Source organism: Pantherophis guttatus, chromosome 1 (genome assembly GCF_059756535.1).
Source record: "Pantherophis guttatus breed Tessera chromosome 1, ASM5975653v1, whole genome shotgun sequence".
Lineage (NCBI taxonomy): Eukaryota > Metazoa > Chordata > Lepidosauria > Squamata > Colubridae > Pantherophis > Pantherophis guttatus.
Genome location: NC_142063.1, coordinates 299,642,371 through 299,656,374, shown reverse-complemented (window position 1 = coordinate 299,656,374; position 14,004 = coordinate 299,642,371). Strand labels below are relative to the sequence as shown.

Here is a 14,004-nt window from a genome sequence, read left to right as displayed (position 1 = left end):
TCCATCGGGACCTGAAGACTTGGTTGTTCAAGCAAATAGGCTGACTCTGATTCCGGGTTTTATTATTTATTATTAATTAGTTATTTGGTTTAAAATGGGATTTTATTGTACATGTTTCTTAACTTGTGTTCGCCATCCTGAGTCCTTCGGGAGAAGGGCGGCATATAAATACATGTAATAAATAAATAAATCCTCTGGAGTCCATTTAAGCTCTCACTAAATTTGATATATAAACAAATAAAAATAAGGTGGGAAGAGAAAACACTTAAACGGGATCTAGGATTGGAAGGGCTACAGTGGATCATATTAGGGAATCTGTAGAACAGTTCTATAGAAAAAAAGTGAAGGCTGGGATAAGTAGATCTTGTATGATTGGAGTGGAGGGTGAAAATGTTTCCATAAACTTTCTGTGAAATAGGATGCTATTACAGAAAAAAAATGGGTTCAGTAGCATTATTTTGGGTTTTTGGTGTTCAGACGTTGTCACAGACGTTTGTCTAGTGATGTAGTATCTTACTACAGTAGCCAATTTTTGATGAACATCCTATGGTAACCATTTGGTGATAGGAGCAACAAGGCATTAAAACTTCTATTGTGACCACTTTTCTCAGACCATAACTGAAAAAGAAATTGTTGCAGAGGTTTCAGGCTTATAAATATATTCCTTTATGGTACACAGGAGAATCAAGTCCAACTCGTCGTGAAGCAGTGAAGAGGAAGACTTCAGAATATCTGATGAGAGCAGAAAAAATTTCCAGCATTTACTGTAGATCCTCATCAGAAGATGGCTCAATACTTGGTGTAGGTTCTTTTTATTTCTAAAATAATTTAATTTTCTTGTGTTGGTGTACACATATGGACATATGTTGTGTCTCCTTCACAACTGATTGAATTTCTTTATGGTTAACAGTATCAAAAATATAAATGTGATAGATAAATAAATGAATATGGTTTATGCTAGATAAATAAATGCATGCATATATGGAATAAAGGGCTAAAAACATAGTGAAGGAAAATATCCCACAGTCTTCTGGTCCTAGCTGATTCTTCAGAAATGTTACATATTTATCCATTATTAGTTAAGAAAGAATACCACAGCCAAGATCAGCATTAGCATCATTATACATAGCTAAGGAAAACACTTTTTAATTTTTTCCTTGTTAGTGAGATAAGAACAAGTAAATTGCTAGAGAGATTTCTGTAACCCTGAATTTAGAGAAGATGGATGTAATCCTTAGATCTTATTTGTGAGGATCAGGCAATCTGTTATTTTGACTACAGATTATGTGTGTATTAAAGAAATAATTAGGGACGGGATTGTCTCAGATTGGGATCCTGGTGTGGTAAGCACGGAGTGTTAATTCTTCTCTTGCTGCAATCCAATCTGGAATGTGTTCTGTGTTCCTGAAATTAACATTGCTAAGCAAAAGATTAACAGAATAACCAAATTGGAAGGGAACTTGGAGGTCTTCTAGTCCAATCCCCTGCTCAGGCAGTAAACCCTATACCATTTCAGACAAATTGTTGTCCAATCTCTTCTTAAAAACTTCCAGTGTTGGAACATCCACAACTTCTGGAGACAAGTTGTTCCACTGGTTAATTGTTCTAACTGTCAGGAAATTTCTCCTTAGTTCTAAGTTGCTTCTCTCCTTGATTAGTTTCCATCCACTGCTTCTTGTCTTCCCTTCAGGAGCTTTGGAGAATAGGTTGACTCTCTCTTCTATGTGGCAGCCCCTTAGATATTGGAACACTGCTATCAAGTCACCCCTAGTCCTTCTTTTCATTAAAGTAAACATACCCAATTCCAGCAACTATTCTTCGTATGTTTTAGCCTCCAGTCCCGTAATCATCTCTATGGCTTTTCTCTGTGCTCTGATTCACTGATACCAGTGGGGATTTATTAAACTCCTCTCCTCCTGGGAGGAGAAGGAGAGAAAGCATCAGAACAATGCTTTGGTCCTGATCAGATTGAGCTTTCCATGAAGTCAGTTTGTTAAAACAAAAAATGCTGCACTTAGAATGCAAAACAGTGCAGAAACATGTAATATGAGATAAAGTGAAATGATAACGAGATCAGATTTGGAGAAAGCAGATTGGGAACATTGAAGAAAAGACAGTATCCTATAGAGATGTGATAAAGAATGTCTTGATGGTCATCTCTGAATACTGAAACTTTCTGATACTATGATTTTTTTACATGGATTTTTTTTTTAACAAAAGAGATAGAACTAGTACAGCATTTGTAGTATTGAAATTGCTGTATTTTTTCGAACTCCAAGCCCAAGAGCTTTTGACAAATCTTGGCTTTACTCTACTTTAGTAACAGCAACAATATAATAAAATAATACAATGAACCTCCCTGGGACCATTTTCTTCTTACTCTTGGAATCCTTTCTACAGCTCTTGTGTGATTGTTGATGATTGCACTGGTGAAGAAATGTTAAAATTTCAGTTCCCCATTTGGATCACAAAATGACCACAGAGTCTTTGGCTTTACTTTAAACAATCCTGATAATAGTTCAAGCTCTTCAGTGGAGATAGGGGAATGGTGCAGGGTGAGCATACAGAGGAATAATCTATTGAACTGAAAAGCAATTAATCTGCTTTTTAAGCTTGTTTTCATTGAGAGAGAAAAAACTGGGGGAAAACTCTTCTGCAATAGAAGTCTTCATGTAAGCTTCGAAGGATTCCTCAGTCCCCCCTATTCCTGTGGACTGCTTAATTTAACTTAATTTGTAGACGTGCATATGTGTGAAGGGGGACCTAGCCATAGCAGAGACTGAAGTTAAAATTCTCTTAGGGTTCTTTCTAGCCTTATAATACTGATCTGCTTAATGAAAGATAAATTTCCTAATCAGCCATTAGACTGGCCTCCATATAAGAAGAACCCATACCCCACTTTTAAGCTGCCATATCAGAAGGAATGTTGCTACTATAATTAATTTCATATTTACAGGCAGCCTTAATTTATATTAGTTTTCTTCATTCAGATTTTACCTCACTTTCTCATGAAATGTTATGTACAGAGTGGCTTGTGATAGTAGAACAAAAATAGAGTAATTTAAATATGTGAAAAACATCAAACCTGGGTTTTCTCTGATTATGGCCCTGAATATGAGTTAGAAAATACTTGTAAAGAATATTATCTGCCTTAAACATAATTTTAACAATTGTAAACAGTTCTGTATCACCTAATGAACTGTATTTGGGCATGAATAGGAGTATGTGAGTTTTCAATCTTCTCTTCTGTATTTTGAATGATCTTGAATTTTGCTAAATGATGTTTATACCTTAGGTGCACTTTTGTAAGAAAACCCAGGAAAGAAAATTGTTCATGAGAGTTAGTCATCTGGAATGGCTAATTTACATTAGCAGTACCAACTGTACTTGTGGTCTTTCTTTTGCAAATTAATAACAGTGGTTCTGCTATACAAAATAAAATAAAATAAGACTTTCTGTGATTTCACTGGAGAAGTTCCCTAGTGTGTTTCCTCAATACTAAACCTAGATTTAGGTCACATCATAAGCTCTTATGACTTAATGAGAGTCATAAGCTCTTATGACTTAATGAGGCAAATTCTTGTCTACATAAGTTAGTCCTTAGTTCTGGAAACTGGGCAACTTATGTAGAGGACTGAGGTGGTAGTGCCCAGAAGTGTAAAGTGGCCTATTCTATTTCAGATTGCAGTTTTCAGTGGCATGTATTGCCATCAGGTTGGTGATTATAAAGATGATAGGCAACTGAAGATGACAAGGAGAAAGAATGCTTCCATTTAGATGAGGAAAATGACAGTCTGTAATGAGGAAGATTAATATTCAATTATGTGGCTTTACTTATGGGTCATTTGTTGTATTCATAGTGTAATACATTCCTTGGAATTCTGTAGTAGATCTCATCAAGGTTGAACACTTAAAAATAAATTTATTTGTTTAGTAACAAGTGTACTTCTCCTCAAACTTTCTTCCAAGTTAAGGCATCGCACACAATATTATTTATGGATTTGCTTTATTTTATGACCCCGTTTCTGTTCCTTTAGAATTTGAGTAATAGTGTGTATGAATAACTTCTCCAGCATTGTACTCGAGTTTTCCTGCTTGCACAAAGAACTAGGAACTGTATGAATTGTGAATATTTTAAAAAATATTAATATTCCTTTTTGCCCTATATCCATTTTCATCTCTTGCAAATTATTTACTATCAACTTATTTTCCCCTCCTTTGCATTAAGGACAAACAGAAAACTTCTTTCATCTGCCTTCCCTCTGATTTATGATAAATTTAGTTTCCTTCAGCCTGGCATTTGCTTCAGCAGGCAACCTTCCTTCAAGTACCACCCTGATTGATGTTGTAATCTTTGATATCTTCCATTAGCCTCCAGGATCACTAAGTTCAAGGCCCTCTTGGAACCTAAGGAGCCCTGCCGAGGAACTGAAGGCCTTTCGAGTCCTTGGGGTGATTGACAAGGTAATTCTTCAGTGTCTCTTCAAGAGTTCAGTCATAAATCGACTGCATGCTGACATTCTGTCTTTGAAGCTGCGGTTCTTAAGGATATGAAACAAAGGAGGAAAATGACTCAAATGCATCTGCACTTTAAAATAACAAAAGTAGAAGGAAAAGAAAGGCTTTTATCTAAGCAATTCATGTAAGGTCATGCAAAATATATTTGAGTAAAAGAATTATGTTTGGTTCCATTCTGTGAGAAGGGCCTTGATTTTAAAAAGAATTGCTCTGCGCACTTTCAGAAAGTTGCCAAGATGGTATCAGGGGACAAACAACTTTGAAAGAAGGCAAGTTGGAAAATTCGACAGCCACTGAAAAGCTGGCAGCCCTAACTCAAAAACTAAGGTCAAGTACCAACAAAGAATTTCTTCAGTATTGTTTACTACCTTTTTAGTAGAGCCAATTATTTAACCTTTTTTTAGGTCTGCTGGTTCTTCTTTCCTCAAATCTCCAGATGACACAAATAATGAATGAGATTTGGATAACTGAAATACCTAAAATGCAGCTGCTATGAGTTTGGTCTAGTGGTTAAGGCACAAGGCTAGAAACCAGGGGACTATGAGTTCTAGATTTGCCTTTGGCATGTAAGCCACGAAAGCCAGCTGGGCGACTTTGGGCCAGTCGTTTTCTTTCAAACCATGAAACAACCACCACAGTCATCATCTATTATTTATAAAAATAATAAAGGCAGGATATAAAAGTCTAAAAATGGTTGTTGATGTTTAGCGGTGCTATATATTGTGTTATCAAATGAAACTGGGTTAATAATAGGTTATAAAGAAAGATACTGATGGCAAATAGTTGGTATTGCTTAGCCAGCTTTTTGAGCTAAATGTTGAAAATCCTTGGTTCCAGTGCCAATTCATTCATAACTTTGATTAGTTATTGATAGATAATCAGATTTTAGGATTGCTTGAATTTTTGAAATAGATTTGCAAAATTCCTAGGACAAATATGGAAGAAACTATAGAAATATTAATGTATAAAAATCCAAGGAATAAATATACAATGTTTATGTGTTGCTATCATCTTCCATGAGTTCCTTAAGAGAGTTAAAATGCCTTTTCAAGATAGTTATAGAAAAATATATTTCAGTTGGATACTAAACATTCTTAGTCTTCTTAAAAATATTATACAATGCCTGATGGTATGTGAACTAGTATCAGAGACTAAGTTCTAGTGGAATCTGAACTTGGAACACATTTGCTAAAAGTGAGAAGGGAGCGGAATGGATTAGAGTGACTAGGATAGAACCAACCACTAAACAGTATATTTGTTTTTTTTCTTGTTAATAAAATGAACAAAAAAATGCAGCCAGCCTGTGGGATTTTGGCTGACTCAAGGTAATCCTTGTAGCAAATGGGCTAATCAAATCAGGAATGGCCAATTGGTTGCTGAAGGTGAACCAGTTTAATCTAAACCCTAGCAAACTTATTATATTATAATCTGTATGTAGCAAATAGGAAGGGGATTCCAATTTGGGTATGTATGTGCATCTGAGAGAGTAAGACTGCCTTTTATGTTAAAACTGGCTTTAGATTTATGACAGTGGCCATAATGTCCATGAAAAGAATGATTTGTGTGGCAACAATTTATATCTAGCCAAGTGTCTGGGGGAATAAGATGTCCCTCAGAATAAATGGATACATACCTCTACTATTGTTTTATATTACATCTTTGCACTGTTATCCTTGTGATTAATTATCATATTAATCAATCATTGTCTATAGGCCAGTAGTACACAACCTTTTTGGGGGCCTTGGGATGTACCTGCCCATTGAAGGGCTATAGTCCAAAACTGGCATTGCAAGGGTTGGTGGAAGCAGGAGAAAAATGAGGTTTGATTTAAATATTGTATATGAAATATGTTCAGTATGATCACTTGTTACCAATATAACAATTCCCCTTTCTGCTGCTACATTCATATTACAATTTGGTAGAAATCTTTGGCTCAGTCTTTTTCAACCTTGGCAACGTGAAGATGTGTGAAGCTTAGAAATTTGAAGACTGACTAGGGAATTCTAGGAGATGAAGGCCACACATCTTCAAGCTGCCAAGGTTGAGAAATGCTGGTCTGGATTGGAAGTTGCACTCGGTATGCACCTTTGTTACAGGTGGTTTACAACCGCGGGATCTAGACTGTTTAAACAATTAAAATAGCTGAAGCGTTACAAACAATGAAGACACCCTTTCAAATTGAAGCTTAAACATGGAATTGTGTTTATTTTTAAAAATCTTAATAAGGTTCCATGACTTAGCAACAAGTGCTTAAACTTGTATTTAAAATTTCTTTCATTAAGAATTGGAGAAAACTCACCCAAAAGGTTGTCAATGCAATAGCTGAAAAGCAATTAACAAGCACCTTCCAAAGTGATTAGAAAAGGAAGTATGCAAACTCAGTGTCCTTTTGAAGACACCAACTGTGGTTTGAGCAAGAATTTTATTCTCCATTGTGGGTGGAGACAGTAGCCAGTGTGGGTGATACTCGCCCAATCAGCTTGAAGGACTGAGTCTGTCAATAAGATTAAATCCCGCCCTTGTTGCTGGGTAGACCAGCTTTTGACTCAGTCCTTCAGTTGGACGGGCGTGTGGTTTCTAGCTCTCTAACCTTTCTGGTTATTTTCTTGTGGATTGCTTATTCTGGTTTCCTTTGACCCGTGTGACTGCACATTCTACGCGCAGTGCGGCTACGTCAGCAGCCTGGGCAACTCAGGCCCCATTACTGGAGATTTGTCGAGCGGCCACGTGGACTTCACCGGCTCCTTTTATTCGCCACTATAAACTTGACAAATTTGCCTCTGTAGAGGCAGCGTTTGGTCGGCAGGTGTTGCAGCGGGTTGTCTCTAGGGAGGTTGTTTTGGACCAGCCTGGTCCCCCCCAGGTTTCGGGACAGTGAACTTGGGTATGTCCCACACTGGCTGCTGTCTCCACCCACAATGGAGAAGGGGCGTTGGTCCTACCTGATACGCACTTTCTCATTGGGTGGAGACAGCAGCCAGACCCTCCCTATGCCAGTCTGGTCTTGTTTTTTGTCTGTCTCTGATTCTCTAATCTCTTTTACCACACGCCGAGTCTGTCCTTTTAGTTCTTCGCCAAAAGCTGGTCTACCCAGCAAAAAGGGCGGGATTTAATCTTATTGACAGTCTCAGTCCAAGCTGATTGGGCGAGTATCACCCACACTGGCTGCTGTCTCCACCCAACGAGAAGGTGCATATCAGGTAGGACCAACGCCCCTTCTCTCATCTCCCAGAGTGCTAAACCTACCAGATACCACTGTATTGTGGACTCCTCACAACAATTAAATATATGGAGCACTTGTGGATGATCTCAGGTTCTTTCCTTCTCTGAAGAGAGAGTTATTTGTTGGCTCTTCATTCTGCCGTAATCATTGGGGCCATCTTCAGTTTGCCATTTTTTCCATGCAAGTCCAAAACTCTTCAAGTTCCTCACATCCTGTGAAAAGAAAGAGAAGCCACTAATGTTGTGGCATCCCCTCGTGCCCCCCAGTCTCTTGTTTAAGCAGCAACTTTTCTTTCCTAACCAGGACCCTGTTCTTCTTGGTCAAATGCAAAACTGATTATTTAAAACTAATTTCCATAATTTGAAAGAGGAATCGGAAAAAGTTATCTTCTGGGGGAAAAAACCCCAAGGAAACAACATGGGTAGTGTAGTGGGGGTGGTAAAGCAGTTGTCCCAATTGGTAGACCAGCTCAATTTACTTTAACAACCTGTGGAGATGGAAGGTTTTATTCTAGACTCTTAATTCATCCAGTTATGTCCTTGTGACCTTGGCAAGGAGTTGAATAAGGTGACTAATGGCTCGCCATATTCTTTGCTTCTGGTGGTTTGCCTGTTGCCTGCCTCTGGGCCTACGGCTCCCTTCTGCCAACTTCTGTATTCCTTCGGCCTCTAATCTTGGCACTTTGATGCATATGTTCTGAAGGTGGCCACCATGACTTGGGGTGGCAGCAGATGGTAACCCTTCAGGCTGCCACCAGCTATGCGGGTGTTAAGTTGGAAACTTTGCTTTTGATGAAGAGTCAGCAGTGCATATGAAAGAGCTCTTGCTGCAGAAGTATCTTTTAATTAAAAAATTAGCATACTGAAACAGTTGCTAATGTCTATGTGTTTAAAGGCATCTAAAATCAACTATTTTCTTTAGGCTAAAGAGTGATTATTTACCAGCATTTTACTCCTATTTTTTTTTTCTTTTTCTTTTTCCAGTGCATTTATTTGTAAACTCTTTTTTTTTCTTTATAGCAGACTGAACTGCTGGATCCCAATCAAAACACTCAGAATTTTATGTGTAATTTTGTGAAGTGGGATAAAAGTAATGTTGACTTCACCTCTCCCCACATAAGCCCTTTGTAGGGAAACAAGGTTGCAATCTGTGTAATACTTAACTGACAACAAGCCCATTAAATTCAGTGGGAATAACTGTGGCGTAAACTACTATGTATTTGTGCTTTCTATCAGCATGGATCTTTGCTCAATAGGACTAGAATCACAGTATGTTTAACTTTTGAAATCCAGAAACTAAAGAACTCTTAATATTTTGGAGTCCTCCCATCTTCTAAACTTACTCAGTGCTATCATATATTCTGTTCCATATATAGCAATTTGTCCTAATTTACATACATTTTTGTACCTTTAATACTGCTCTTGGAGACTGAAAGTACTGTCAAAGCACAAAGACTCCTTTGAAGGGGCTGATGTGGTTTTTCTAGTTGTTGTTTAAAAAAACATGATCTGCATATTTGTCTTTAATGCATTTCTAGGGCGTTTGCCATCGTTATTTTGAAAAACTGGTACTTTTTTGAAAGACTGGTACTACTTTGGCTATAATATTATTTAAAATAAGCGAGGGAAACTGGAGCCACCTGGGCCAGGTTTGTCTCCTAAGAAGCACTGCCTGATTCTTTATTTATTAAGGAAGTAATCTGGTAATCTCAAATTCTAGTCTAGTCTTATCCCCTTGGTTAACTCAGGAAAACATTAACTGACTTTAAGCAGATTGAGCAAAAGTTAGCTCTTGCTGATTTGCAAGTCAGTCTTGTTGCATGATTCCCAGTAGTTTAATAATATCAATAAAACAATGTAAGAGCATGGCATTGGGTGGGGTTTTCAATTCCAGTAAATTGTTATCTGTTTCAGGATAAGGACTAGTAGTGGTTATGGAAGTTTCTTCAGAGAGATGTGTTGTAGTGGGGGCTAATTGCAGAAAAGAATAGAGGTGAATTATATGTTATCTGCTTTGCATTTAAATTTTTTTTTAGGTAAGTTGTAGCATCTTCACTTAAAAGAATCAGGTGTTTTATGATGTGCGAGATGTTTGCCCAAGATCTTGGAGAGTTGCTGATAGTAGGAGTAGGCATTAATAGAACAGTTCGCCCTGATGTAAGGAAACTTCCTCTGTCATTATTTTGATACATGTAGCACTACAATAGGTAAATAATCTGTGTCATCCAGATGTTGTAAGTCTACAGTTATTTTGGTTGTGCTGGTTAGGTGGATGGAATTCAGAGTGCAAATTCTTTTGGGGGGGGTTGGGAGGGGAGAAGGGCTACAAGTTCTCCACTGTACCAGGATATGTGAATACACCTAATAATGCATGTAACAATATGTTTCCACACTTCTTTGGTAAACAGTGTATTCATTCATTAAAAAAATGAAATAAGGAAAAGATGAACAATCTACTCAATTCATTTTTTCTCATTTGCTGTCTCTGGCAAGGGCATCCTGTTGGCATCCTATTTTTTAAAACACTATGGCATCCACTGTCACAGAGAAATTGTATCAAACCATAGGCTGGCAAACCTACCGTAAATGGTAACTCCACATTTGACAAGAATAGGATGTGCGAGCTACACTCAAGGTTATTCACTGGGATTCTAAAGCAGCTAAGAAAAATTACCCTGATATAGTTTATGATCTGTTTGTGAGTGGCTCCAACATATTCAATTAAAGCTTAGCTGCATAGTAGGTAAATGTAGATAAACAAATACATGGAATTAAAAGAAGATTTCTTTTAATTGTAACCATCCCAATAATGATATGCTTATCAAAGGTAATTATTTCATGACGGCTTGGTTATAGCAGTTGTATTATCCTGAAATGAAAGTCCATGTTGGGTGCTTTTGATTGGGAAGACGGTCATATCAAATTAGTTCAAATTAGATTTTTGTCTTTAGAAAGGTGAGCAAAGCCATGAACAGTGTTATTAAATTGTGTGTTCTACCCTATAAATGATCCAGCCCTCTTGAGGGTTAAAGAAGTGATTATTCTGTCCTTTATGCTGATGGCTTCACTACCGATTAGCCTAGTGTTGGGGTTTTTTTTTTGTTTTGTTTAAATGCTTGGCTCCTTATGATCTTTTGTGTATGCAATGATAATATTAATGCAGAGTCGTAAGCCCATTCATTAAGAAATGACTCTAAAATGAGGTTGCTTCGTGTAAATTTGGAGAGCTGCAGATGCTGTGTACAGACGTTTCTTCATGCTATTAGCCGTATGGCTAATAATTTCCAAGTGGCTAAAGCTCTTGTTAGCAAGAGTGCTGGGGTATTAAGAATGGCTCTATAAATAACTTTAAGAAGGGAAGTTGAAGGTGCTTCTTTTTAAAGACTATTGTTAACTAAATATTATTGCCAAACAGATGGAAAGCATTCACCAGCCTGATGTTTTTACTCTAATTATATTATCTCCAGTCCTGTACGGCTCAGTTGAAGAGGTGTATCCAGGGGCCAATTTATAATCATTTAACCAACACCTGTTTGGGAAAAATTGACAGTCAAAGGGCACATTAAAAAAAAAATCACATATGTTCTTGTATTTACTACCTCAATGTGAATGTTAGCTATCTGCAAATAAACTTGGTTGAAAAGACAAAGTCCCTAGGAAAATTGACACATCTTTTTAAACCATTTTTATCTATTTTAATTTGGCATGTCTTCCACCCCATGTCTTGTGACTAAAGAGGGAAACTACAACTCAATTGTCTTCTTATGATTTATCATCAGTTCCTAGTCCATTTTTAAATTGCCTTTAGTTACTGTCTTGATGAAAATTTCTCAACTTATGACATAAACACATGTTTAAAACATGCTTTTTTTCCTTGGCCAGGCGTAAATTCATATTTATAATAGGCAGCATTATTACAGAAATATTTCTTAATTCTACATATGTGTGCAGCCCAGGGCTGGGATTCAGCTGGTTCAGACTGGTTTGAGCGTATCGGTAGCTCTGATGATCAGCTGGGAGTGAACCGGTTTGCTCCAATGATCAGGTGGGCCTGCCTGCCCGCCCTGCGCATTTTACTTACCTTTATCCTCTCAGTTGATTCATGTGGCAGAGCGGAGTGCCGTGCCTCAGTTGTGTTAGTCCCCAGAAGTAACGCAGAAGTTTAACTTTGTCAAAACTGTGTATGTGTGCGCAGCGTGTGTCAGGTGTGGTTGTGCGCGAAACACATAATCACCGAACCGGTTGTTAAACCAGCAGGATCCCATCACTGATGTAGCCAGATGTGTGTGTGCAATTCCGCACGTGTCTGTGTGTAATATACATATATTGGTTTGAAGATCAGATACGCCTTTGTCATTCTGCTAAGTGTAAACACACAAGACCTGCTCTGTAAGTGAGATGGGTGGTTTACAAATTTGATAAATAAATAAGCGAATTAAGAAACTCATGTTCAGAGCTAATTGTGATTTTTTTCCTGTGATGAGTTTATATTACAGGTACTCAGAAAATACAAGTCTAGGTTAGATTTTATCACTCTTTGGTCCTATTCCACAGTATGCTTCACCTCTGATCTAGTCAGATATCCTTAGCAATGTTCTGGCAACACATTGTAATCAGATCAGAAACCGCTGTTAGGGGTACTGTACTTCCTGGAGCAGCGTGGTAGACTCTTCTCTATTGCTCACATACAGGCAGCACTAGGAGCAGCTTGGTCATTGTAGCTAATCAGTGTTTTGAAAGAAACTAGGCATACAAGATCTATGCTGCAAAACATCCACTGTTTACTGTACTGATTTTTATTGCTGCCGCTTAGTGGTTGAATAGATTTTTGCCGACCACATATATTAACTTTAGAGATTAATTCTGGGCTGTCAGGTATCAGAGGGAATTCTGTAATAAAATAGCTAGCTCTGGTTTGGGTTATTTTTAATCCCTTGGAAGTACCAAAAGTGCTTTTTCAGAGGCAACTGGACTTTCTTGTTTTTCTTTCAAGACGTTTTGCTTCTCATCCAAGAAGCTTCTTCAGCTTTGATTGGATGGTGGGGAATAGAAGGGTTTATACTCCTTGCAGACAGCTGGTCATTTAGAGGATTGTTGAAGCCCTTGTAGGTTTATCTGTGTCCTCAGGGTCACCTGAGTAGTGCTAATGGTTCCTGTAATCTGCAATTTTTCTCTGGAAATCCATTCTTATTCCCACACCACTCAAAGGGTGTTCATATCAAATTGCATAGCTAAAAGTCTGTAGAGATTCTCAGTCATCCAGGTCAGCGTTGTCCCAAAGGTGCTTTTTCAGGAGGCAACTGGACTTTCCTGTTTTTCTTTGAAGAGCCTGAGGTTACAAATAAAGTGCTTCAACAACCAAAGGATGCAAATGACCAGCTGTCTGCAAGGAGTATAAACTCTTCCATTCCCCACCATCCAGTCAGAGCTGAAAAAGCTTCTTGGATGAGAAGTGCAATGTCTTCAAAGAAAAACAAGAAAGTCTAGTTGTCTCCTGAAAAAACACCTCTGGGACAGCCATGACCCGGACCCTTGTCATTGATCCCATAAAATACATTGGGGGAGCAGTATCGATCACTTATCATTATCTCAGTGTGTGTTAAATTAAATCAGAGCATTAGAAATGAGAAATACTTATGTTGGCTGGGCTGATTTGAGGTAAGAACGGCTGATTCTACATCCCAGTTCCAAGCATGATACAATTGCTGTGTGAGGAGAAATGTGGGGCTAAGGGTGTTCCCAAGTTATACAGTATGTCCTTCACATATAAGGCAGTTGTAGACAAACACTTTTGCATTGTGCATTGATGGCTTCACTGTGTGAACTAGGTAAAGTGGAGCCTACAACCAAGCAGGGCAAGTGCTAAAAAGAAAAACAATGCTGGCTTAATTGCCAGAGAAACTTTAGGTGGTTTGTAAAGATACAATAACAGTTTAAAATAGCAAACAAAAACCACCCACCTTGGGAAGCAATAATACAAACAATACACATCAGCAGGCTTATAAATTGTCTTTTAATGGGGATTGTTGATAAAAGCTAGATCTTAAAAACTTTCCTAAATGTCCACATGGTCAGAATCATAAGGGCTTTGGGGGGAGTGGTCCAGAGGGCAAGCATAGCCTCAGGGAAAACCTGTTTCCAAGATCCTGCAAGATGCCATTGCTTTGCGCATGTGACTGGAGCATGCTGATCCTGCCAGATCTCGGTGGACAGGCAGAAGCAATCCTAGTCCTGCTAGTGTCTAGGCCCCACGATGGGAAGAGT

At 38.1% G+C, this 14,004-nt stretch overlaps 1 protein-coding gene across 5 annotated transcripts in view; it reads left to right on the top strand.

Moving 5' to 3' along the window:
• The window catches only part of RPS6KC1 (ribosomal protein S6 kinase C1), a 98,246-nt gene that overhangs the window by 43,124 nt on the left and 41,118 nt on the right, over positions 1–14,004 (top strand). For 4 of the 5 annotated variants that reach the window (XM_060692492.2, XM_034427798.3, XM_034427800.2 and 1 more), the window contains 2 exons: positions 680–801; positions 4,372–4,464. In XM_060692492.2, the coding sequence (XP_060548475.1) occupies positions 680–801; positions 4,372–4,464 (215 nt within the window). Of the gene's footprint in view, positions 1–679; positions 802–3,565; positions 3,715–4,371; positions 4,465–14,004 lie in introns of those variants that run through there. The other variant, XM_060692495.2, reaches the window with a different exon arrangement.